This window comes from Agelaius phoeniceus, chromosome W (assembly GCF_051311805.1).
Source record: "Agelaius phoeniceus isolate bAgePho1 chromosome W, bAgePho1.hap1, whole genome shotgun sequence".
Lineage (NCBI taxonomy): Eukaryota > Metazoa > Chordata > Aves > Passeriformes > Icteridae > Agelaius > Agelaius phoeniceus.
The window spans coordinates 1,602,542-1,629,091 of record NC_135301.1 but is presented as its reverse complement, the minus strand read 5'-3'; the positions used below and the strand labels follow the sequence as shown (position 1 = coordinate 1,629,091).

Sequence of the window (26,550 nt, the reverse complement as noted above, 5' to 3'; positions counted from 1 at the left end):
GGATAATCTGTCAGTTCGTGTATGCACTGCACAGCTTTCATAAACAGCACTGTAACAGACACTAGTTTAGACTATAATACTATAATAGACTATAATAGAGACTGTGAAATGTTCAAATGCTTTTACACGTAAGGAACTCAGAAAATGGTCTCAGATAATGAGGTGATTTCCCACAGCTGGGGACAATCTTATCTGAAACACAAGATAACAGAAACAGAAACCAGAGCACTGAAAAAAAAAAGGAAAAATTTACTGACCCTCGTTATCAAATAACGAGGGACTGAAAATAAAACAGGATGGCACCACAGGAAGAAATAAAGTATATTGGTTTAATCCACAAGATGGCGCGAAGGTTCCAACCAAGAAAAAGAACATCTAAACTGAAAAGGACTCTTGGAATATGTATAAACTCTAATGAATATGCACACCCCACTGCAATGGAACAGAATCTAGAGAACACGGTTTAAGGGAACCGGGTGCTCCTGGCAAACAGCCAAGCACCCCAGCGCTGCCTTTTATCCCTTAACAAACGTGTAAAAATTCTAGAGAGTGAACTCTGTTTCTCACCCAATAAAACGCTGTTCCCGCAGCTGGGACGAGCCCCACCTTCATTCCACGGCACACGATCCCAGAGAGCCGCAAGGCCCGGGACAGAGCCGTGCCACCCGCAGCGGGTCCCACGCAGCAGCGCCCAAAGCAGCCCCGGCCCCCTGTGGGTGCCCCCGGCCCCGGTGCCCCCGGCCCAGCTCCCTCCCCTCCGGCCGCTCACCTGAGGGCACCGCCCGCTGCCTCCCGGCGCTGCTGCCGAGCCGAGGGCATTGTCCCCACTCCTGGCCCAAAGGCCGCGTTCTGCGCTGCAGGGCGCGCTCCGGGGGACGCGGGGCCGGGCAGGGACAGGGTGAGCCGGGCTGAGGCGGCTGTCCCAGCGCTCTGTCCCCTCCCGGGGCTCAGGCCGGGGAGCGGGGCCCTGCCAGCGGCCGCCATTGCAGCGCGGAGCAGAGTCAGGTAGGGCTGAAGAGCCGAGTGTGGCCGAGTGGAGCCGACAACAGCCGAGTGTGGCCGAGTGGAGCCGACAACAGCCGAGTGTGGCCGAGTGGAGCCGACAACAGCCGAGTGTGGCCGAGTGGAGCCGACAACAGCCGAGTGTGGCCGAGTGTGGCCGACGACAGCCGAGTGTGGCCGACAGCAGCCGACAACAGCCGAGCCTACCCGAACGGCCGACTCTGGCCGCGATTTGCCGAATCCATCCGAGCTTAGCTGAGGTGAACTGAACAGAACGCGACGGAACCGCGTTCAGCCCAACCGAACTAGATAAGCCCGACCGAACTAGATAAGCCCGACCGAACTAGATAAGCCGAACCCACCTGAACATTACGGCGTCGCTCACTCACCCATCTCTCAGTGTGGGCAGGCACCCTCAGCTCCAAGGAGCCGTGCAGAACGAGCGCTCTGTCCCTTGGGAAGCACGGAGTGATCAGCCCCAGGGACAGGAAAGTACAGACAAATGCCATGGTCAGCCCTGAGGATTCAGGAGGATTCCAAGCCAGTGGCCCAGAACCTGCCACAATTCTATCTACAATTGCAATGTAATTACGGTGGGACAGTGCCAGGCTGGAGTTCAGAGAGCTCAGCCGTTCCACCGGGGCTGGGGACATGACTGAGGGGGTTTTGTGTCAGTCTGATGGGCCTGAGCAGCATCAAGAACCAAAAGGAAATTTTACAGAAATGTTTTGAGATGGATTGCCCCAAAAACTTGGGCTGCTTCTAGGGGGACAAAAGATTGAAAAAGCTTTCTGTTGAATTCCTGTCAGAAAGTCCAGACCCACTGGTTCAGCTATGGAAGGGATGGATATGATGCACCACAGAAAGAGACAAAAGCAGAAATGTTAAAAGGTCTATCTCCCATCCTTCCCCAAGACTGTTGGATCAGTCTTTTTTAAGTGCTCTCTAATCTGATGTTTCTAACTCCCTCTGTCTTCTGCCATCTCTACCTGTTTCTACTTTACTCCAATTCTCTCCACCTGTTTTCCTATGTTTCTCTCCCCCCTATTGCTCTACCCACCTACCTCTCTCCCTTCTCTTCCTCCATTTCTCTCTCTCCCTCTCTCTATCCCTCTCCATCCCTTTATCTCCCCCATTTCTCCCTCTCTCCATCCCCCTCTCTCCATTTCTCTCTCTCTCTCTTAATTTCAGTTCCACGTGTCCAGAAGGAGCTGTGCTCCTCCCCAAGGCCTGTACTATGTGGAGTTACACAGCGCTCTGAACTGTGTGCTGTAATACAGAAGACTGTTACAAACACCAGGGTAGACCATAGCTAAGGGTGTCATCACAGCACTTCCATGGGATGGAAAAGCCATAGGAAGAAATTGCTGAGTGTTATGCAAAGAGACCAATGTCATGCCCAAGACGTCTTCATACATCAGCAGCACTGGTCAGACAGGGGTCATGCATCTCCCCTCACTGGCACCAGGAAAAAAAAAAAGAAACTGAGCAAACCCACCTTTGTATCGAGAGCCTTTTTTATGCTGATTCGTCTCTGAATTCTAGCTTCTCCTCTTTCAATCTGAGCCATGATCTTCTCTATGTCTTGGAGTTCATTGCATCTTTCCCAGAACACAGCTAAGAAAAGAACAACTTCTTAGTATCTTATCATGCATTGTAAAAGTCAGGGGTTTAACCTTAAAAAAAGGATGTTAGCTGTTCCTTCCTTTTACCAGAGCTTACTGCTGTGTAACAACAGACATGCCTTGAGCTGGTAAGAAACCTTCCCTTCCAGCTACCATGTGCTGCAGTAGTACAAATGCTGTTTTGAAGAGGGTAGATATAGGAATCTTCAGTTTAAGTGAGGTACAATACAGGCCAGTAAGACTTTTGTGTGTCAGTCTCCTCAAAGGAAACAAAGCTTCTTCAAATGAAAACGGATGTAACAGAATACAGTTTTATCAATAGAAGCAAGAGGGCAACTGAGTGCCCGAAGACAAGCAAGTGCCTGAAAGACCATTAGGTGTTTAAATAAGGGGTTTTTGTACAAGATTTTTGCACATTTTCAACTTGCTCTGTACCTTTAGAAATGTAGTGCCAGGACTTTGCAGCTACACTACAGTGGAAAAAAATCTCTTCTAATGCGAGGTTAAGACTCAGGTTACCAGTGGTGGCTGTAGGTTCAATCGTGATGTATTTACTGAGTTCTGCTCTCGAGGAGGAGGTAAAGGTTAACTTCTCATTAATGAATACAAGGAAAAGGGAAATCTCTTCAGCTAAGCAGTGTTTCTCAGCATTTCCCTTTGCAAAAATTAACAAGAACTGAAGACAGTGCTACCCAGTTAGATTCAGGATACAGTGAAGTGGCTCAGCAGGAGTTTAGGTGTGCATTTTAGTACAGCCTTAGTTGTGCAGGCGGTAATGATGGTAAAAGACAGAGCAGCAGATCCAAAATACATCAATATAATTCTACCCCAAAAATCTTAGAACAGCAGTGTAAGAAATTCTCAGCAGTAGGATGTTACCATGTTCTCAGGCAGTTCAAATGAGCCAAGCAGAGTTAGATACTCTCAGAGCTGAGTACAGAATTAAGTTACCTGAATACTCAATGACTTCCTCTGGGGTTTTTCCTTCGACTTCTCGTGCTATATTTTCAATGTCATCACGGCCCCACTTCTCATTGGCTTTGAGGAACTGGTTGAAATCTCTCTTATTCCAGTTAGTGAAGCCCTATACAGCAATCAAGAGGAAACATTGCACAGAGGTTCAGGATTTGTCCATCTCCGAATTTGATTCAACTGGTTTCTTGAAATTGCCTGTAACACTTCCATCATTCCACAGTGTTAAACCTTTTCTTTCTCTGCAGTTTAATTTAGTAGAACTCTTTTTATACTGCAGTCACTGTAATTTAGTAGAACTCTTTTTATACTGCAGTCACTGTAGTCTCTCTATTTCAATACTGCAAAATGACTAGCACTAGTTCTTTATTTACCTAGTAATTTCTGGTAAGTTTTCAGCTGAAAAATTAATCCCTCCTCCTAATAGTCTCTCTGTGGGATTACTTTCTAAGAAAAAAAAATTGCTCAAGTGAAAGTAGTGTAATGGCTTTTGTTTTGTCAAAAAGGCCCCCCAAGTGCCTCACAGACACCCTCAGCCATTGCATCATTGCAGTGACCACTGCATGGTCACTCTCCCTCAGAAGGACTAAAGCCACCTTGTGATGGTGATTTTCAGCAGAGACACAAGTAGCACTGCTGAAGTCATGAGCTAAAGTAGGTTCATTTCATATTACCAGTAGCTTTTACAAGTAGTGGGAAGTAGCAAGTTCTGCCAGCCATGTTGTGATTTAGCCACAGCTTACTGGACTGTACTGATTCCTGACCTCTGTGATTCTGGTGTCTCCACAGTGAGCTGTTCCAGCTCATTACTACGCAAGCAAGAAATCCTGTCCTGTAATTCCGATCCCCTGCCAAAATACAACGTGTAAATAAAATATCCAAATAAGGCATATCAAGCATTCACCTGGTTTTAAATTATTTAAATATACAGGCTTCCTAATTATATACTTATTCAGCTCACACCCTCTTTTAGTGAGGGGAACTATCCACTACCAGATGTGGTTTAGGAAAACTGACTGTTCAGACCCCAAGATTCACTTCCATAAGGGTGTGAAACTGAGGCAGAATATGTGCATTAAATCATGTGGAATGCAGCACACCCAGCTCTGCAGCCATTCTGCAAGGTTTCATGGAAAGACATCACAGTCTATAGTGAATGCCAGACTAGGATTCAGGAGAATCCTTGGTGCACATTCCTCAAAGATATCCTATGACATAGGCCTATGACAAACCTAATGCTGGAAACTCTTTTCAGTCTGAACCAAACTGTGCAGATGTGTTAACTACGGCACATGCCGATCAGTGACCAAGAAATGCTCCCATAATGCTGTGAAACACAAAACAAGCTTTGGCTGATTTCAGTCTCACTGAAGAACCGACAATACCCGGGTTAGAAGTTTCTCTTTTTCTTCTAGTTCTTCATCATTAAGAGGTTCAGCCTCATCAATCTTAAGCTGCTCTTCCTTTTGTGCTTGGGCTGCATTTGGGAGATCAGGATTACGAGGTACCTGAAAGGTTTTGCACTTTATAAAACTGAATTAATTTTTCACAGATAATTACTAATTGTCACCTTTTTGTTAATATAACCTAATAGCTTCGACAGCTGAACATGATTTTATTTCATTTAAATTACTGTGAAAGGCTGGAAAAGTACTTATTCTCCTACTGTTGCATTAAACTGTTCCATTGCAAGAATTTAGAGAATAACACAGAAGGGACTGGACCTTAAAGATCACCTCTTTTCCAAGCCCCTGCTATGGGCAGGGCCACCTTCTGCTTAGACAAGGATGCTCAAAGGCTCGTCCAACGTGGCCTTGAACACTTCCAAGCAAGTGGAATGTGGGTCATCCACAGCTTCTCTGGGCAAATTGTGCCAGTGCCTCACCACACTCACAGTGAAGAATTTCCTTCCAATATCCAACCCAAACCTGCCCTCTGTCAGTTTAAAGCTGCTCCCTTGTAAAAAGTCCCTTTTCAGCTTTCCTGCAAGCCCCCTCTAGGTACTGAAAGGCTGCAATTTGGTTGCTCCAGAGCCTTTGCTTCTCCAGACTGAACAATCCCAACTCTCAGCCTTTCCTCCTAAGAGAGGTGCTCCAGCCCTCTGGTCAAGGAAATTCTTCAGTTACCTTGTAACCAATTGTTTTCCTGTCGTAGAGAATCTCTTTTTCCAACAGTTCAAACAGGCGAGGAGGAAAGAACTGGAAGTCCTGTACATTTGGCTGTTTTGGAGGCCGTGGAGCCTGAAACACAAAGCTTGCATTTGCTCCCTTTCACATCCAGAATCTGCTTGCTTGTAAGAAGTAATTTAAGTTTATGAGCAAACAAAAAGCATTATTGTTACAAAAATGCACTGTCTTAACTTGGGGGGAAAAAAGTCACACCATGCAAGACACACCAACCACCACAAAGAATTCTAAAAGTAAAAGAGCAGTGAGAGAAGGGCAAGAGAGGTCTTTTGGGAGGAGGTGGCTGGTGAAAAAGTCACACGTGTTTAAAGCATTAATCTTCCACAGGAAAATTTACAGCTGCTTAAATAAGAACTAGAAAAAACTTGATCTTAGCCTCCCTAACGTCTTACAAGTTTCATACTGTTCTTATTTTTTCTCACAGAAGTTTGTCTCAAGTCTTTTGGAAATTTTTTCTAAATTTAGATAGTCCCTCCACTTTATAAAAGTGAACAGAGCAGTTTTTATGACTCAAGACCTATTTGTTGCTTAGAGCTTCAGCCATTTACCATACATATTGAAAAAATTTATTTCTTTTGATTAGTCAACTCACCTTGGGTGCTTTTGGTTCACTGACTCGAAGAGCCTCTCTGAAGTAAGCATCCACAGCATAATTGGCTTTTCTTTCTCTTTTAGGGGGTTCAATCCACTCTGTAAATGCCAACTATAAAAACAAAACCCATCACCCCCAAAACCAAAAATTATGTCTTGCAAGATCATGAGACCAGCTACAAGTTTTATGTAAAATTAGATCTACATCTACTTCATTATAAGTGTTATAAGTGTTATTTAAACTATTTTCATAGATGACACTGTATTTTACCCAATACCTCTTAAATAAGTATGACTAAAACATGCAATTCAGGGCATTCCTCCAAAAGAAACTTAAAACATTACCTTCTGTTTTTCTCTGTAGTCTTCCCCTTCAAAATTATACACGCTAGATTCAGTATCCATAGTAAAATTCCTAAGGGAGCTTTCACCCATCTTTGAAAGTTTTTCGTTCATTTCCGCAGTCTTGGACAGGGGATACAGAAAAGAATAGTAGCCATTTGGATGGTACTTCATTATTTAACATCTCATTCCCAGATAGAACGGGAGCCATTTTGGAAGGCACGTCATTATTAAACACCTCATTCCAGAAAGGAGCCACTCTGAAAGGTACTTCATTTTAAAACATCCCATTGCCAGAAAGAAGAGGAGCCATTCTAGAAGGTACTTGACTATAAAACATCTTATTGACAACATCAGAAAAAACAGACACGATTGAGTAACACAAAAACCCTCTACAGCAAAAACCCCTTTTCTCTCCAGCTTGGAACCAAGTTATCATCCAGAGACTCACTATCTTGCCATCACATTCAAATCTACAGGTGAGCTTCCCCTTTTCAAACCTTCTCACCTTCTTTGCCCCTCTTTCCAAAATGTGATCAATATCTTCATCTGTAATCTCACTATCCTTTGAAGCAAACACGTGTGTTGCTCCATGTCTGATCATTTGCAGCATTTCATCCTTTCCAAGTTTATTCAGGTTTTGATCCACCAATCTTCCTAAAGATAAAAATGCTTGAGGATAGCAACTCACTGAAGAGTTTATGTTATGGAAGGAGCAATACAGGATTTTCTCCCCCTTATATTTCCACATACAAACTACATATTACTGATTCCAAGCAAGTCAACTAAGGTTACCTTACTTTTCTCTGTCTATTAGAAAAAGGAAAGGCATTCATTTAAATTTAAAGTGAAAGAAGAAACTGAGTGCTTTAAAAAGTCAAATATGACTATACCCCACTAGGCAGGTAAGCAAAAAGTTAGTGAGGAAATGCCTACTCCTACAGTAAAACAAATTTCCAAGTGGATGAGGCCTTTGCACATGAACTCCCTTCAGAGTTCAGATGAGGCAAAAGCAACACTCCCACTGGTTCTTACTGGCTGATTGCACCATGATTTACAATGGGAGAAGAAGGGAATTTCATCCTAGATCCGCAGTGCCTTCATATAATACTTGCCTTGCTGGATGACTATGGAATCCAGGCGCAGTTTCATTTCTGCACGCTCCACTATCCTTTCCTCCACGGTATTGTCTGTAATAAACCTGAACACACGGACAGTCTTGGTCTGCCCAATTCTGTGCGCTCGATCCTGCCCAAAACAGTAACAAAAAAGTCAGCACTTGCCTTCCAGCATGACTACATAATGAGGTTTAAGATTTTCATTATTTACAGCACACAAATTTACAAAACAGAACAGCACAGGTTACTAAAATGTTTACAGCTATCCATGGCTACCCAAGATATTACATTTTTATCTACATTGCAGGTTTGGGGTTTTTTTTTTTCAATAACACTGACAGTGAGTGTGTCTCTATGTGTCATAGCTAAAAAACAGCAGGATTTGGGGTTTTTCATTAAATCACACACAGAGGAGAAGATTTGGATGCTTCTGACCTTAAGCAACCTTCTGTAGAATCAAAGCATGAAGAAATCATCTCTCTGCTGACCAAAAGCTGCCTTTCTCAAAATCCTTCAGTAGTGCCATGAATAGTTCAAGAAAAATACAATAACCCTGCCTCTCCTGACTAGTGAAACATGAACCACTGTGAGAATCAGTATTCTCAACACACACCTGTAGTGGTAGCTGGTACTGCCTCATTTGAGCTATTAGACACCAGTTCCTTCATTCTTTTGAAGTGATTTTTGCTAGAGTACTTGAGACCCACAGGTTAACTGAAATAATTTAAGACATTTCCAAGACTTCTCTCTGAAAGGCCTCATTTGTCAAAAAAAAAAAAAAACAAAAAAAACCCCAACCAAAAATCCAAAAATCCACTGGCAGTTTTTAGATAGCTTTGCTTTCTTAGGTGGTCACTAATGTCCTTGACGTGTATCCAGGATGGAGATGCATCCACATCTACTTAAAAAAACCCCTAAGGATAGTTACTAAAATGAGATCCTTTCATTACCATCACCATAAAAGCAGTTTTTGAAAACTTTAATTCAACTTTTCTTTATCTCATTTTCAAGATCGCAGGAAAAACAGTGAAAACACATTCACCTCCACTCCCCACAACAGCTTTATAGTTTTGGGATTAACAACCTAGATTTAATTCATTTTTACTTACTCAAGTAGGCTATTTGCATTAAACAATACTATGAGGTGTAGCACACACCCAGCATTTCCCACTACATAAAACACTGTATAACCCAAATGTGACTGAGGACTAATGGTTCCACACAGTGGAAGCTGCACTTGAACTGAAAATTAGTCTTACAAATCCTGCTCCTGTGCTAAAATGGGAAAATACCAATTTATTTTGGAAGTACACATTTCTAGCAAAGTACTGTGAGAAAAAGAAAAACAAAACCCCATAATTTCCATCTGGAATCTTACCATAGCCTGGAGATCTACTTGTGGATTCCAGTCTGAATCAAAGAGAATTACAACATCAGCAGTAGCCAGATCGATTCCAAGACCTCCTGCTCGTGTACTCAACATGAACACAAATTTTGAGCTGTCAGGATCATTGAATGCATTAATGGAAGCCTACATCAATGAAAAGAATGTATCAGTTAAACGAAATGTTTTACAAGTAGTATTTTTACATAAATACAATCCCTGAAGTTGTAAATACCTGTCGCTCATTGTGAGGAGTTTGTCCATCCAGTCTGCAATATTCGTAATTTCTCCACATACAGTAATCTTCCAAAATATCTAGAACTCTTGTCATCTGCCTGAAGATTAGAACCCTTGAGCCTGTTTGGGTAAAAAGGTTTCTTATGCTTTCACCAAAATGTAAGATTAAACAAACTCTCCAAGTCTGCACTACCAGAAAAGGAAGGAGGGCAATTCCATGTACTAAGAAGAAAAGTCGTTTGAATTTCAGACCCAAACTACAATGCAGGGCTGCAGCTGCTGCTGCCACAGCACATCCATGCCATAGGACACGTTTGTCTTACCCTGATATGTCACTGTCTAATTAATGGCTGGCTTCTCCTTTTCATTTTGTGTTGTACTCCTCAAGAAAAAGTTCCCAGACATGGCAGAGTAAGATGGTAACACAAATATAAAAACATTATCAAGTATAAATAATAAAATTTTGAAGTATTTGATTGTTTTGGATTTAAGATCTCTAGAAATAAAGTGAATTCTTCTTAAGTACTTGTCAGTTTACTGCCAAGAACAACTTAAATAAAAAAAAAAAAGAAAAGGTTCAGTACTTTATGCATATACACTCAGCCATTTCCAGTCTACTGGAGAAATTTAAGTAAAACACAGGATATAACAAAGTTTCTACTTCCTTTTGTCCTTTGGACTCAAGGGTTAATACTGAACTCTCTTGTTTAAGATGCTAATTTGATTTGAGACCAGTCCAGTATTAATTACAACACCTCATCAATAAACCTGATATCAGGAAGAAACCAAGATCAAAAAAGCACAGTAACCACTGAATTGCTTGGTTTTCAGTCTTGAGTTATACAGTGACAGCTGCTTGGATGATACCTAGATACAAAGTACAGTTTACTTCTATACTACAGAAGGTTGAGGTTTGGACGTGGTTTTGTTTTCCTGCAAAGTGTCCCCACTCACAAACCTACATCCAACTTCTTTAGCAAAGTTACTACTGTAAGCATACTCAAAAAATAGTGAGCTAAAAATTTATTCCAGTGTCAAAAACTCTGTTGCAAGTGACTTTTACAGTAATCCATTTCAAAGCTCAAATAACTTTAAAACAACTCAAGAGTTCCCCCATGTCTGAGTGTTTATAGAATACACAGAAAAACCTCAGGTACTGTTCAAAATCACATCCAGCAAGAAAGACCAACATTTCACACAGGATTTGACTTGAGCTATGTATGAGGACTCTGAATCTGAAATGGTCCTTCATGGCAAATCAAAGGCGTGGCTAAAATACTACATAATTATATTTCAGATAGCTAAGAAAACTATGAAAGAAAATCTAAAGCCCCAATCAAATGATGTTTTTATGGTGTGAACTTAGCTGCGATGAAAAAGTGGGAAAAAAAAAGAAATCAAAACACTTCAACACAAAAAGCCATAATGGACTATTGATCCAAGCTGGTATCATACTAGAAACCAACAGTAATCCTGGCTAAAGTCCGCTGGGTTTTGCTCAGAATACACAAAAATATTACTGAACCAAAAAACTCTCAAAACCCCAGAAAGGAGATGTATACCTTGTTCTTTCAACTTAGGCAGCAATTTGTCTAGAAGTACCATTTTGCCACTGTTAGTGACCAAATGCATGTCTGTTGTGTAAGGTGGGCCAGGCTCTGCTCCATCAAAGAGGTACGGGTGATTGCAGCATTTCCGCAGCTGCATCAGGATGTTCAGCAGTCTCATCTTGTCCAGCTTCCCAGCTGAGTTCAGGATATCTATATCCTTCATCAGGATTCGGGTATACCTACAGCACGGAAAGAAAAAAACCCTTCTGTTCACTCTAAAATGAAGCTGGGGGATGACTTACAAGCTGCATCTTTTGCTGGTGCAGAGGGAGGAGGAGGAAAGGTTTGAATACATGTAAACCAGGAAAAGCCTGTGGGAGACAGAACCTGCCCTCAGCATCATGGCAGCCATGGGACATGGTTTGGGTGTCATTCTTTTGCCTCTGGGCAAGTCAGAAATGTAGCACAGACTCACAGAATCGATTGGGTTGCAAGAGAACTCTGAGATCATCAGTTCCAACCTTAGGCTAAACACCACCATCCACTGGGTGCCACATCCAGCTGTTTCCTCAATACCTCCAGAGATGGTGAATCCACCACCTGTCTGAGCAGTCTATTCCAATGCTTGACAACCCTTTCCATTAAGAGATTCCTCCTGATGCTTGACCTGAACCTCCCTTGGTGTAGTTTGAGGCCATTTCTTCTTGTTCTGTTGCCTGGGAGAAGAGGCTGATGACCCCCTCGGCTGCACCCTCCCATCCAGGAGTCGTGCAGAGCAAAAAGGTTCCTCCTGAACCTCCTCTCCTTTAAGCAAGAAGTTAAGCAAGTTTTCATAAGTCTTTAGGCTACAAATACTGTCTAAAGCTCACCCTTCTCTTCATTTAATCAGGTAAATCTCCCTGACATGCATGGTTCTGTCATAGCAGTGTCAGAAAGAAACAGGAATAAACTGGGAGTATACCAGAGAGAATAAATTGAGTTCTACACAACCTCCAAGTCACAGACAGCACATTCCTTCTGAGCCTGAACCACAGCCCAGTCAAGCACATGCATTAATTACCATTCTCGCTGCATTTTGCTGAGGCCCACATAAATTTTAACTTCCTTCTTTGGAGGCAAGCTTTTCTCCACATCAGCCTTGATGCGACGGAGAAGGAATGGTCGTAGCACCTGAAAGAGGTTCACCATTAAATGCATTTTGGAAACTGAAACACTGATCAGGTCAATGGATGAAGCAAAGAGCAGATATTCTCTATCACAGATACATGATCTAGTGTTAGACAATCTGAAAAAAAAAAAGCAACCTCTATGGAGAAATTATTTGCTATACATAGGATATACATGTGCTTTATTTGAAAGACTCAAAGATTAGGTCAAAATGATCTTTGACATGGTTCTGTGTCCTTGGACTTAATTTTGCTTGACTGAAAAGTTGTGGAATAATCTCTCTCATCCTAATAGTCTATCATAAGAAGTATTAGAAGAACTGTTTGGGATTTAACTTAGGTAAATGTAACCCTTGTATAAAAGGCAAAAGGACTCACCATAGGAAGGCGCTCCACCAGTTTTTGATCCCCTAGACAGTTGTTGGTATCAAATCACGAATCAAAATCCTGTATCAACAAAATCATTGGTTTATAAGAGGCTTCCTTTCAAGGTACAATAGCATCACAATGGTGAACAAATACAACTCTCATATGGCCAGGAAGTAAAAGAACAAATGACCTTATTTGGCCTATTTTATGAAAAGCTTTATAACAAACATTTCCAACTCAATCTATCACTTATCAGTAACTGACACCACTAACTATACATATCCAGGTCTACTTTCAAATTGGGAAAACCAGCAAAATTAATTTGATTCAGAAACAAAAGACTTACTTCAGCTGAGTTAAAGACATCTGGCAAAAGGAAGTTGAGAAGTGCCCAGAGTTCATGTAATTTTGTATGTAAAATGTTGTATGTAAAATCATGTAAATAAAATTGTTCTGAAGTGGAGTTCCAGTTAATAGCAGTCGGTTGGTAGTCTTGAATTCCCTTACAATTTCTGATAACTGAAGGACAGTGAGACATGTCCAAATATCAAACATATATATTTAAACATTACTAGTCCCTACACCATCAACTAAATAAGCCACACAGATCTCTTGCTTAGTGTAAAATAAATTACCTTTGATTTTTCATTTTTAATCCTGTGGGCCTCATCTATAACAAGGTATCTCCAGTTGAACTTTTTGAATACTGACTTCTCTTTGATAAGCATTTCATATGATGTTACACAGACATCCCATTCTCCAGGCAGCAACACATCTCTCACAAAGGCAGCCTAGGTAACAAGGTGACAGCTGGTAACTGAGGCTTTGTCAAATTTAAAGGGAGTTAAGTTCCACTTTTTCCACAGGGAAAAGTCTAAGTACATGATATGATGTCCTCTGCCCTATGCAGGTCCATGATGCTCAATAAATAAGGGGAATTTCCTCAGTCAGAGACATAAAATCAGAGTGTTGCACCTATGCAAGGAGCAAATGATGTTTTGAAAAATGGGGCTCTTACACTGTATTATGTATAACACTTCTCCCCATCGCCGTTCATCCATCCAGATAAAATGGAACCTCTTTCCTCTTCAAATGTCAAATATGTAATAGATATTTGGAAATGGAAAGGATACCTTAGGGTACATGCTAATGTACTTCCTTCAATTAGGTTTTATGATTATGACCTTTATTCCAACAATAATTTAATGTTTTAATTAAATTTGCAACCATTTTCATTGCTGCAAGATGTCCTTCATCTCCCTCTACTGTAATTCAATGGAGTGGTTTTCAATCACAATCAGCAATATCTAACAAGAAATTTTAATACCTCTTTTCAGGAATCTAAAATGGATCTTTCATGCTTTAAAACAAACTTCATACCAGTGCTATGGCAAGGAATAATTCCCACCTCTACTGTAAGCAAATAATACACATTTTCCATTTTGGCAACCAGATGTGGAATATTAAATCTTAGTTACAAAAAGAAAATGAAAAGACTTAAACTCCTTTAAGTAAGAATGAGCAAAGTTGAAAAAATTAAAAATTAAACTAATAATCGCACCTTGGTAAAGAATATCCATTGGTAATTACAATGTCTCTTGACTTATGACATGTTTCTGACTAAACATCAAAATCTGAATGCAGGTTACTGGGTTCAGTCTTCATATATCTTTAACATCTCTGATTTTCAAGAATTCATTTGCTCAGAAAATATCCATTACATTTGAAATAATAATCATATTTGAACACCTTTTGACAATATTGTGATCTGCCCAGCCACAGACATTCAAAGGAGTGACTTACACAATGCAAAAGATTTCTGGAAATAGGTTACAGCAGAATATTACTTCTGCACTTACCAAAAATGCCAAAAATGTTGAAAATAGCATTTATTCTTTTGAAAACATCAGTCTAGCATTTCTTCTTTGCAGCAATTTCTTCCCAAATCCACTCTTCTTGTTTCTGTACAGATGATTTCTTTTCAACCAGGGTTATGTTGCCTACAATAACAGCAACAAGGATGTTCAGGAAAGGGGAAAAAAAACACCAGAAAAAAAATGTACAGAATATTTAATTTGCAAGAAGAAAATAAACTACTGCTTTGCATTCTTTATGTAACAGCAGCAACTCTGCACACATTTGCACAGAAGGGGGAAGCACAGCAGCAGAAACAGGAAAACAGTTAATATTAACTCATCACCTTAGAAAAATAAAAAAATAGACAGTATTTTCCTCTTTCTTGCACATAGATTTAAAATTTCCTGGAAGGACATCCTAGACTTGCACCTCTTCTTTGGGTATTTTACTACAAGTCTACAGCTTGGCCTGCTCATCTTGCCCAATGACATGAGCTGCTTTTGACAGAACAGCGGGACATTTTTCTGAACAAACTCAACCACTGCTCCACTGCTTTGCCTGGCCATGTGCATATTTGGATTATTTTTGTGCCAACAATGCAAAATATTTTTTCCTTAATGACAGGTTTTATTTTTTATTTCTGCTGCCTCTAGTTATGAAATTCTCCAGAGAACCATTTACATGAGACAAAACTGATTCTCAGAAAATATATCAGAAATACCAAAGTAAGGAGAATGCATAATCTAGTGGATGAAAAAGATAAAATACCTTATCTACTTTGTGTCATATTCTGGCAATCAAATTATTGCACTTGCAGTATCCATCTCTGTCAATAGGATGGGTCACTGGCTTCTGCATTAAAAGCTCAGTTTAGCAAAATCATCACTATTTCTCAAAAAAAAAAGTTATGATCTCATTGAAGTCATGTAGGACAAATGAAATCACTGTTTTTTCAGGGAATTATTTGTCTCTCCCTCTTGGCGTGGTGTTGCCCCTTTTGAAGAAATGTATCTTAAATACAGTTTATTTTCTTTCTCTTTAAACTTGCTGTTAAGGCATATGCTTGCATCCCAGACACTCTTCATTAAACATTCCTGTGCTGATGCACAAGCATCATTACTCCCAGAAGAGTGGAGAAGTTTGAACTACCTCAAACATCACAGCAATTAAGGAGATCCACAGCTAGAGGAGATCCAGAAAAGCTTTTCATTTTGAACATCAAGTCTCATTATTCATATGCAACCAGCAAACCAGGTCATTGTTGCATTTATCCAACCAAGTTCTTGTCAAAGGGTGGGAAGGAAACTTGGAAAGGCTGAACTTGGGGCTCAGGAATCTGCTCCCAGCCTGCCTTCTGCTCCAAGTCAAGCTTGAACACCAGACAGCCACCGGTTACCCTTCAAAAGGAAGGTCAAGCTAATTAGTTGAGAGGATCTATAGAAGCATTTTATAACAACCAAATTAATACTAAATGAGTTCACAATGATTCATATTATTCCTGAACAATTAAAAATGACAGGGCCATTATTTTAAGTCTTGGTCCAGTTTACAGCTACCTATCCCACACCAGGAGATGTGCTGCTGAGCTAAAAATACATTTCATCATTGGGAGCAATGAATCTTGGGAGGAGTGGTATTTAAACCATCAGATATTTATGTGCAGCAAAAAGTGAAGCTCAATAAGTTTTCTGCCCTTTGTAGTTTTCTGCCCTTTCTAACAGATAAACTTGAAAATCCTAATCCCAGTCTCTTCTGTATAAGTCTCTTACAACTGAAATTTATTTATTGATTTTTGTTGTTTCTCACCAAACTGGGAATTGTAAAAATTTCATGGTTTGCATTTAAAGTCTGAATACATTGGACTTCATCTCCTAGCCACTGAATCTGGTTTGATAACCAGAGATAATTAGTAGCTTACATATTTAAAACAGAATTAGTGAAATCAGCAATGTAAAAAACATTCACTAGAAATTGATCTATTTTTCAGACAATTTTTTTGTTTTATTTTGGGTCTGCTTGTTCATTTGTTTGTTTGTTCCATAAGGGATAATAGATTTTGTAAGAAATTGAGACCCATATCATATATTTCTCTTCAATGCAACATAACTCAGTAATTCTAAGTTATATTCTATCCATTGCTGGTTCCGACTTTGACAATTTTTTGCAGCTCTGAATAATAATTTTAAATACAATTCTGGTGTCTCTTTCTAAAGAACACCTTTATTCTTTCAGGCAGGTGGAAGGTTAGTGCAGCCTGCCTGAACAGCAGATGGCCAGCAGCAAAGCTTTTCCCTGCTGACATGATTATAAAGGGAGCACACTGCTTTGAAACTGAGTTTGCTACTGCTCATAATCATAATCTACTGATTGATTTATAAAGCTCCACCTGAACATTTGCAGAATTTTACATCAAAGACATTTTTTCTTTCATATAAAAATACAGGAATTATTCTGAAAAAAGCATGATCCTGCAACATAGACCTTCCAAAGCATCCAAAGTCAAATCTCAAATGTTCCTGGTTTCCATCAGTAAAAATTTTTATTTTTCAGTAATATCTATCACGAAGCTGCCATTAGTTTTACCAGTCCTGATACTGATTTTCATGGCATTTTAAATAAAACTGAAACATTGTCCTCTAATTTTGCTTCTCTCAAGTAGTAGGATTAAAAACCATATGATTGTACATGTGAAAAAATTATGTTCAACTCTCAGTCACCCATTGTCCTTTCTCAGGTTGCTGTTATGTGACGTGGTATTTTGCTACCATGGAATATCTCAAACTGGAAGGGACACCGAAGGATCAAGTCCAGTTCTGTGCTCCTCACAGGACCACCTAAAGTTAAGCAGCATGACTGGAGCATTGTCTGGATGCCCCTTGAATTCTGACAGGCTTGATGCCTATTATATTATAGAATATATATTTTAATGTAATTTGCATCAATGTATACTACAGGCCGATCTCTAAGTCTGACCTAATTGTCAAATATGGTATTAATAATCTTCTGACTTATTATAAGAAACATTTTGCAGATGTTTCCCACAAAAATTTAAAGGCAATGTTAGAGATTCCAATAAAGCTTATTCAAAGCAGCTATGTCTCATATTTAATTTCATATTCTTCTAAAGCACCAAGTGCCCTGGCCTATTCTGTTTTCTTAGGAATCTGTGGAACACTATATTATTTATAAAATGTAATTAATTTTCGTTCAATCTATCCATTCATGGTGGCTTAAAAGAAAAAGCTATAATCCACCTTACTGCTTTTGTTGCATGCTCACTATTTACATTTTTGTGTAAAATCTCATTATTCAGACTGCTGATTGAATAACTTTGAAGTGTTTTGTGTCTCATTAGCAATGCTGCTCATTATGCAGAGTATGATGACTAATGGAAAGCCTTTGCCTCACGGCTCCAGGTGATGGAGATTTTTTTTATCATAAGCTACTGTTCAGACATGAAATGATTATAGAAGTAACAATAAATAATTAAAAACTTAATTACAATTTCCTTTCAAGGATTGTCACCACTTTGCTGGTGTTTAGGTTTTGTTGTGATGCTGAATGCGGGTGTTCCCTTCTAAATGCACATAGTCTGGTATGACAAATATCAACTCCAAAAATGATACATTTCTATCAGTGACACAAAGTAAACAAGGGGGAGAAACCTCTGACAAAGGTTTTGAAAATGCTACAGTCCCTAATCCTTTAGATCAACACAGGCCAATTGCCTCAAAGTGGGAATCCTAACCCTAATAATGCTTCCTTTAAACCAAATAATGCTCCAGATAGCCTCAAGAGATGGAAAACTTGCATTCCTTACATTAAAAAACATAATATTATATTTTTTCTTTTTCTGCATGGAAAAATACATCCCAACAAGGTGATCTATGCAATAGTACCAATAAAGGGAAAACCTCAGCCCAAGCAGAAATAGATACAGTTACACACGGTCTTCATCAGAAGTCATGTGTATGATTTCTTCACACCAGATAAATAAGGAATCCAGTAGGGACATAATAAATGCTCTGGAAAAAAACATCTGATTTGCTTTCCCCGAAAGGTCAACCATGACTTTGTTATCCATCAAGTTTGTAATAGATTATGAAAACAAGAATTTCCAGTTGGGTTTCACGGCATTTAGTGCATTTTCCAGGGTTTCAGCTCTGTGATAGAGAGCATTCAATTTTGCTAAAGTATCTCTAATTTCCATCATTAGGAACAGCTCTTTTTTAAGAAAAGAGGTGAATCCAATTTTGTTTTGCTTTGTTTGTTACATATTGTAGGTTTTGATTAATAGCTACTTTACACACAAAACATTCAGTGCCGTCCCTCTACAAAAATTGCATCATTAAATGTTTTTAAAAATCATGGTCCCTGGAAGAATTTGTCTACTTGTATTTTATGAACTATTTCCTAAGTTAAAATGAAAACCAGAGTTAAGCTGTCAAAGAAAAATGAAAGACATCCTGAAAAGACACAGAACTAAAAGGAGCCTATTTTTAGTTTAAAGGAAGTACAAATGTACCACACTTGAATCATTATCCTCATCAGGATGACAGGTGATGCCAGGGTAATAAATAAAGTCTCTGATTAGAAATGAAATTGCTACGACAGAATCCAACGGCCACAAAGCCTTCAGATTCCCCTCTCTGTCGTCTGCATACATTCTTCCTCTTCCTCCACAATAAACTGTCTATTGATTCTAATTCAAGGATACACTGCAGGGAAGAATCAGCAAAGATCAACATGAGAAAACAAAGCAAACAAAAATAAGACATACAGCTGTCAGTATAAAATTTTCTAGCCACAAAGCGAGCCTAAGGAGGAGACACCAACTGTACCAGTGAGAACACAGGAAAGCCTTTTGGCAACAGTTAGTTCTGGTTTACCGAAACACCAAAGTGAGAAGATTGCCACTCTGTGCTACAGATCTCCACTCTAAATCAGGAAATGCAATAATAACTTCAAACACACACTGCAGATTCCCTTCTCAGGAAAGGAGAGCAGCCCTGCTGCTATGCTGGTACTACAGCCACAAAAGGACCTACCCATGTAGGTCCCATTTTCAGGAAGCAAAATGCAATTGCAGGGATATTCCAATAGCAGCAAGCCCAAGCAAATGTGTCTCAAATTATTCTTCCTTGGCTGTGTTGTTTATGACTAAACTGCATCACAAGTAGCAGTAAGTGCACTTTGAACAATCATGTGACATTTAATTAATTAACCATAACCATTGTTTACATGTAAATCAGGTACTCATTAGAGAATTAGAAAATCATTTCTTTTGAAGTGGGATTATTTTTATCCATTTGACTGATAAACTTAACTCTTCATTATATTACTCTTTGCCATCGAAATTAGTATCAGTAGGATTTGATATGACCACATACACAGATGGCTGCAGAAGCTGAGAACAGAGACCACCTTCTTATTTAAACTGAAGTAAGTGAAAATACTTCTTCCGTTTCTCAGATTTTGCCTTCAGGAAACACAAATCTGCAAGTTCCAATGGGTTAGATGAGATTGAAAGTATATTGAGCACCTTTGACCTAAGGTGTGGGCTTTTCCACCTATACTGCAGGGTGGCTTTTCTTATTAATTGCATTTACAGCCCTTTGTAAATGTGTTTGAGGATTGCTCATTTCCACAGTCTAGGGCTGGAGAAATGAAATCACAATAAACTGATCTTTTGTGCCCCACCAATCAATAATGACAAACCACAGAAGTCCTTGTACTACTGGAATGCACCAAGGACAGTCCTGAGCACTCAGCCAGGCTGCAGCATGGTTTAAATGGCTGCCCTGGTAAGATCTTTGTGCATTCCTTTATTTTCCTAATAGAGACTCCTATAATATCTGAAGCTAATTTGTCATAAAATACTTGTCTTCTGTCTCAGTGTGTCTTACAGTACCCTCTTCTCTCCTAAGTATTTACACAAGTAATGACTTGAGGGGCAGAAGGAGGCAGAGATTTTCCAATGCCTTTCTTCTTCTCCGCCTGGGTTACAGTTTCAGCCAGCAAAGCAAGGCTTGTAACAAAGAAAATTCATATGAATTCAGTTCCATTGTACTCCACGTATCAAAGCTCAGGTCCCAAAAAAATTCAACCTAATTTTTAAATATTCTCTTCAAAGCTCACAAAGCTCAGGGTGCAACTTTCTTCATTCCTCAGTTCTCAGAGTAATAAAATTCAGTGGTATTTATTGGCTCGCCTGGAGCTGCTCAACTTTTTCTGCTTTGGTTGCTGTGGGACTTGATATTTAAAAAGTTTTCATTGACTTGAGTGCAGAGTTGTTACCTTTACTGGCAATAGCAATCTACAGCCAAATTTATATAGCTATGATGGTAATTTCAATAGCTAGCCTGTTTTCTCAGTTTCATAATATTACTCTGTTATTAAACTTTTCTAGCAGAAACTCTTAAATAAGTATCTCCAGCATTTCTACACACCTTAGAAAAATGGCTCTCATAACTGGATACTCAATACTGTCACCTATCAGAAGGTGGTCTTATTATTTCTGTTTGGTTCTGTTCCATTTTGCTCTTTCTTTGTACATTTACGTATTCTACAGCTACACAAAATATTATTATTACCACCCCTCCCAATGTTGTGAATCTAGGCATTCAGTCCAATACCACATCAGGTTGCTCCTTTCATGACCTGCCCATTAGAATGTAATTTGCTGTGCAATGCTGGTAAGAACGTTAAGAGTTAATAATTTGTCCAGCCCTCTTTAACAGCCTAGAAATATGGACGGTACAGATATGACTTCTATGTGTGACTTATATGTATGGTCACAAGGGTTTTCAGGATGAAGAAGAGATGAGAATGTTGACTCCATGATCAGAAGGCTTGATTTATTATTTTATGATATACCTTACATTAAGGCTATACTAAAAAGAAATAGAAAGGAAAAGGTTTCTTCAGAAGCTAGCTAAGCTAAGAATAGAAAAGAAGGACTAACAAAGATCTGTGTCTCAGACAGAGAGCAAGAGCCAGCTCTGCCATGAGTGGTCAGTAAATCCAAACATCCACAGGAGACCAATCACGGGTCTACCTGTTGCATTGCACAGCAGCAGATAACCATTGGTTACTTTTGGTTGCTGAAACTGCAGCTTCTCACAAGGAAAAATCCTACGAAAGGATTTTTCATGAAAGATGTCTGCGACATATACGCACTTGTTGACTGCTGAAAAAAAATGAATTATTGTCCTTAATACAATTATTAAGGACAATACAATTGGAATTAAGGGAGGAATCTGACTTGGACCTGAGGCCACTGCCCTTTGTGTTCAATGATTTGGTTTGATTTTACACTGGATGTCTAAGAGTCAGGAGCCCAATGGTGGCAGCTGAGCCAATGGCTTTTTTTTCAGCTGAGTGGGTTAACAGCATGTGTATTTTTTTTTTTATTTCAAAAAACGAGGCTAAAGCATTTCTATTTTGTAGCCAACCTGCAGAAGAAGACCTTGTCCAGGAGCAGCAGAGATTCCCAGGCAGCAAACTGAGAGCCAGTGCCTTGCCACAAAGGTGTACTTGGCACAGATGTGTCATTCTGTGCACTGCTGGCTGCGTTAATTTGCTGTGACTTTACAGCCCCGTATTACAAAGACATTTTACTTTTCACACAGCATCCACTTTGAATTAGTGGAGAGCAGGTCTCTGAAACTTGGAACGTTTCCCAGACAAAACACAATGCACAAAGCTGTGACTTGTTCAAGAAATGATAGCAGAAGTTAGAATATGTTCCTGATGAAGCTGTAAACTTCAGCTGGTAGACTTCTCAAAATAAGGCTCAATGCTCCTGCTTAGTGATGAGTGGGGTGAAAAGCACTTCCATCTGTTGTATTGTGCAGAAATAACATCACCTTCAGAGAGAAAGCTCTTAACCTGTTTGCTTTTGCTGGAATGAAAAAACCAATTCAGCAATTGATATTTTGGAAACAAGTCCCCAGTAATCATAATATTTTTTTGGATGCCAGATGGCCTGGCCTGCTCTCCTAGTCTGTGCATCAGAATAACTAAATGCTTGTATTTCTTGATGTGTCCTTTTAGGGGTGAAAATGAATATATAAACTCATGAAAATTAGAAGCTCTGAGATGAAACCTCCGTCCTGCTGAACTCATGGACAATTCTGCCATTGATTCAGCACTGTTACATTTTCATCACTGCTACATCCCAGAGTTGAAAATATGTCTGGTTTATTTTGACAATGGCATTTCCAGACAGATAGATTGTTTCCTCATATTATTGCTTCAACAGACAATCCTTAGGAACTGAGAGTGCTCTAAAAATCATTTTATGACAGTTGGCAAAGGCATGTCCAAAGTGGCAAAATCAATCTTTTTTGGACTATTATTTTGAGTGACATATTTTATAACGCTTTCTTTGTTAAACTGTAAACATACAAACTGCATTGCTCATATTTACAGGTCAGTACCTATGCAATATACAATTGATAACCTGTAAAAAAACAGGTGCTTTAAAAGCTTCCTGAAACAAAAGTTTGATTTCAAATGTTTCTCTTCACAATTTCTTGCAAATGAGCATCATAATCAACTCATCTGAAAAAAATGTAGTGTTTTGGAGGTGTTTACAAATGTACCCAGATTTCACCTAAATTTTAAGTTCCCTAAAGACTGGGGCAATGAAAATAAATTTGAGAGTTTCATAGGCACTCAGCAGAGTAAGATAGAAATGTCTTTGAAAACTCCTTGCTGTCTGTTCACTGTAGAGTACTCTGGAAATTCCTGGGCTTGAAGAAAGTTAGCTACTACATTAGTTAAAAAGGTTCTTTCTTCAGTACCTTGAGTAAACCAGTACATCTTTCCTCTTCTTTGAATTCATGTAGCGACAGTAACCGCTAAATGGCTACCAATTTCTAGTGGTAAATTGCTGTTGGGTTTAATTTCCGCCAAGCCCACCTTTCCTCAGTGTAATTTCATTGGCCTGAATGGACGCACCTTTCCCTCACCTTGTATATGACACAAAGACTGTGTGGAAGTATTTCTAGATCAGAATGGTCTTACCCATGGTTCCTGCCTGACAGGACATGTTTGGACTCACAGCGTGTGACGCGTGCCAAAACACAAAGACCTCCACCAGACCAGTGCTCCCAGTACAGCGCTAACCATTATCCAGGGTGTGCCTGTGAAAAGCAAATGCTCTTTCCAAACAACAAGCATTTTAATGCTGATTCCAAAGGGACTGGAAACTGGACTAAGGAATTATACAATGAACTGCTGTCATTTTTGCCTATTCTTTCAGCTAATAAGACAGTGCTAGAGAAGGATTGTGCACATTTTCTTGTCGTGCTGCACTGTTACCATCTGGGTTGTGGTGCTGATGTAGCATTGAAGATGAGCTGAAGAGTGACTGTTGGATATTTATAAAGAATTCTGTGGCTAACTTTGCTCTAAATTGGGCATGTAATGAATGCATTACTGCAAAGCAGGGAAATAACACCTATTAGAGGCTAGACATGAATCATCACAATGGAAAATCATTTTTTAAGCTGCAGTATTTTCTCTGTTATTGCTTTGCTTTAAACTTTAGTGAAAAGCAATTACTTTATTCTTTCTCTTTACTTTTATTGCTGGTGATTCTTATGCTAATTTTTCCTTCTATGTTTGATTTGATTTTGAACAGGCTTTTAGAATTCAAGATTAAATTGAATTGGTGATACTGCCCTACCATCTTCACCTCCTACCTTTCTTATCCTCGACCCTCACTCTGGGTTATCAAGAATTCTTAAGAAATCAGACTGAGCAAACCAAAGCTATAACATTTTAAAATGTTTCTTGTTCTAAATAAATTAGACAAATCAGCACCCTCTAGTCATGAAAATAATAAAAGTTTGGGGGGGTTATATTTAGCTTATTAATTATTTAATAGTTAAAAGAAGCAAAAGTTCCCTGCATTTGAAGTGTTAGCTATTTGAATTTTTCCCCTCAAAGAATCACACATCTCCTGCAATTAAGTGAAATATATATTCACTTGTGGTACCTTGTTTGTTCTATGCCAGTGACTTAGGTCTGTATAAAACACGTAAATTTTTCCCTTCCAGTGAATTTAGTCAACAGAATGTGCTGGTTTTCAGAGGCGTCAATAATTGCTTCAAGTAAACAAAAGAACCTGAAAATTAACAACTTACCTTTGTATCCACAAACCTAGAGGTAATTTTTTGATCATCCTTTTTTTCTTAGGCTACAGTATTTTAGAAAAAAAAGAATGTTTATTTATTATCAAAAGTCACTATCAAGACACAGAACTAGTGAAGATTCACTTTGTTGAACACTTAGAGCAGAAATTAAGGAAGGAGCTGTCCAAGGTCCCCTGTGATCAAAAGAGAGAAACTCTAAGTGCAAATCCAGAAAATCATCTGTATTTGTGATCTTTGTATTAGTTATAGTTAGGGGAGATTAAACTTCAGCTTCTTTTTAACCAAATGAATTCATCAGTAGCATTCCTGGAAGAAACCTGCGTAGTGTGCCTACAATGACTGCAAGAATGCTTTCAATTTCCTTACCTCAGGAAGATCAAATGATGCAGAACCAGAAATGGAAATTATTCTTTCCCTAATGCTGGATCAAACATCAAGGCAATATTTTTTAGAAACCAAAAAATGTTACAAGCAAGTAATGAAATTCCTTCCTGCAGGCTTGGGGGCAATCTTTGATGTCAGCAAACCTGAAAATGTATGAAAAAAAAAACTTTGAAAAAGGCTCCCTGTTTTTCTCCCCTTTCCTGAACTCTGCCCTAAGACACCATGTTCTATTTACAGCTGTAATGTCAGCAAACACTGGGCTTCCATTCAATTTATTTTGGAAAGTTTAGAACAAAAGACATATTCAGACTCCTTGCATAGGCCTCAGGCAATCGTGTCTATTTCATTATTTCAGAGCAGACATTGCAGGTTAGCTGGAAAATTGCAGTAAAAATGATTGTCCCAGTCACAAAGGCGGCAGTACCATATCTTTTCTTTCTTTCCAAACAAACCCAGGTGATTTAAAAACATTAAAAAATCCTTTAAAATTATTTATCTAACAAAGTCCAGGGACATAGGTAAGGCTTTCATTTTTTATGCCTTTGAAAGCTCAGAAAACACAGCAATACCCACATAACAGCCGTGGTGAAAAAGAGAAATATGCACTTAACATTTCAAGAACTTCTGTCGAGTAAAAATCAGACAGTATTTTTTCATTTCTATTAACAGAAATTTCTTTAAATCCTCACTGCTAGTTTTAAGATCAAAGAAAAGACATTCTGACTGCCGATGAGCCAGGAGATGAATGATTTAAAATAACTTGCTATTCTTACTGCTGATTCAATGAATTTGAGCATGGTACATGGAATAACTAATTCCCAGCTTGTCTGGCCTAACAAATGAGTCACAGTTTTAGAAAACAGCAGAGTCATTTAAAGCTGTGATTCTGACTTAATGTTTCTTAAACTGATTAAACCCTGAGCATTGAGCAGTGGTGCTCAATGCATTGTCACATGTATTGATTCCACACAGACCTACTGAAATCCTATGTTTAAAGTTACACTAAAGCAGGCATTGCAGCAGGTAAGGAGTTCATGTGCAAAACATTAAGAGCCCTAAAATTCCTTTCTGTCAACAACATATAGGCTGTCCTTTTGAAACCTTCCAGTTGTAAATAGCAGGTCTGACAGGAAGGGGAATGCAGCCCAGGCATCTCGCACTGTCTCTTCTGTGGGCTTGAAGTCTTTGAAGGCTGGAGACTGTACAGGGAACTGGCAGAGATTACAGGACAATTTTTCAAAGGCATGAAGAGTTCTCAGGGACCCAGCTCCTCTTCCAAATCCATGAGTGCTGGACACCTAATTAGCAAGGGTACTTTGAAAATCTCCCCCTCCTTCTCTTTTATGCAAGTTCTTTGCTATAGAAACTGTACTGAAATAGAAATCTAATTGGGAAACACTGTGACCAGGAAAGAGAGGTGAGGACGTGGATTAACTGCACATAGCAGTACAAAAACTTTTTCCTCAGGGATGTTTATTGCACTTTCTGGTTGAAATCACAATCAACATCTTGACCAGTGTGCAAATCCTTTTATTTTTCTCCTTCAATTTCAACATTTGGTGTGTTATTTTTCAGCAATATTACTTTGCTTTCTGTTATGTTGA

At 39.3% G+C, this 26,550-nt stretch overlaps 1 protein-coding gene across 1 annotated transcript; it reads right to left on the bottom strand.

Moving 5' to 3' along the window:
* Window positions 1-2,443: 2,443 nt before the first annotated feature.
* On the bottom strand, window positions 2,444-10,012 carry LOC143696570 (SWI/SNF-related matrix-associated actin-dependent regulator of chromatin subfamily A member 5-like). Its single transcript, XM_077193141.1, has 10 exons — window positions 9,456-10,012; window positions 9,215-9,367; window positions 7,830-7,966; window positions 7,227-7,371; window positions 6,722-6,841; window positions 6,378-6,488; window positions 5,726-5,839; window positions 4,985-5,107; window positions 3,579-3,711; window positions 2,444-2,619 (listed from the first exon to the last, which is right to left on the bottom strand). Exons 1-10 carry the CDS (start codon window positions 9,549-9,551, stop codon window positions 2,444-2,446), a joined length of 1,308 nt encoding a protein of 435 aa, XP_077049256.1. The 5' UTR covers window positions 9,552-10,012.
* Window positions 10,013-26,550: the final 16,538 nt, after the last annotated feature.

Coding starts and splice junctions, on each gene's coding strand:
- LOC143696570 (XM_077193141.1), bottom strand. CDS start 9,551: ATGACAAGAGTTCTAGATATTTTGGAAGATTACTGTATGTGGAGAAAT. Junction 7,967..9,214: donor AAGTAGATCTCCAGGCTATG/GTAAGATTCCAG, acceptor TGTTTTGGGCAG/GATCGAGCGCACAGAATTGG. Junction 5,108..5,725: donor GGAAAACAATTGGTTACAAG/GTAACTGAAGAA, acceptor AAAACCTTTCAG/GTACCTCGTAATCCTGATCT.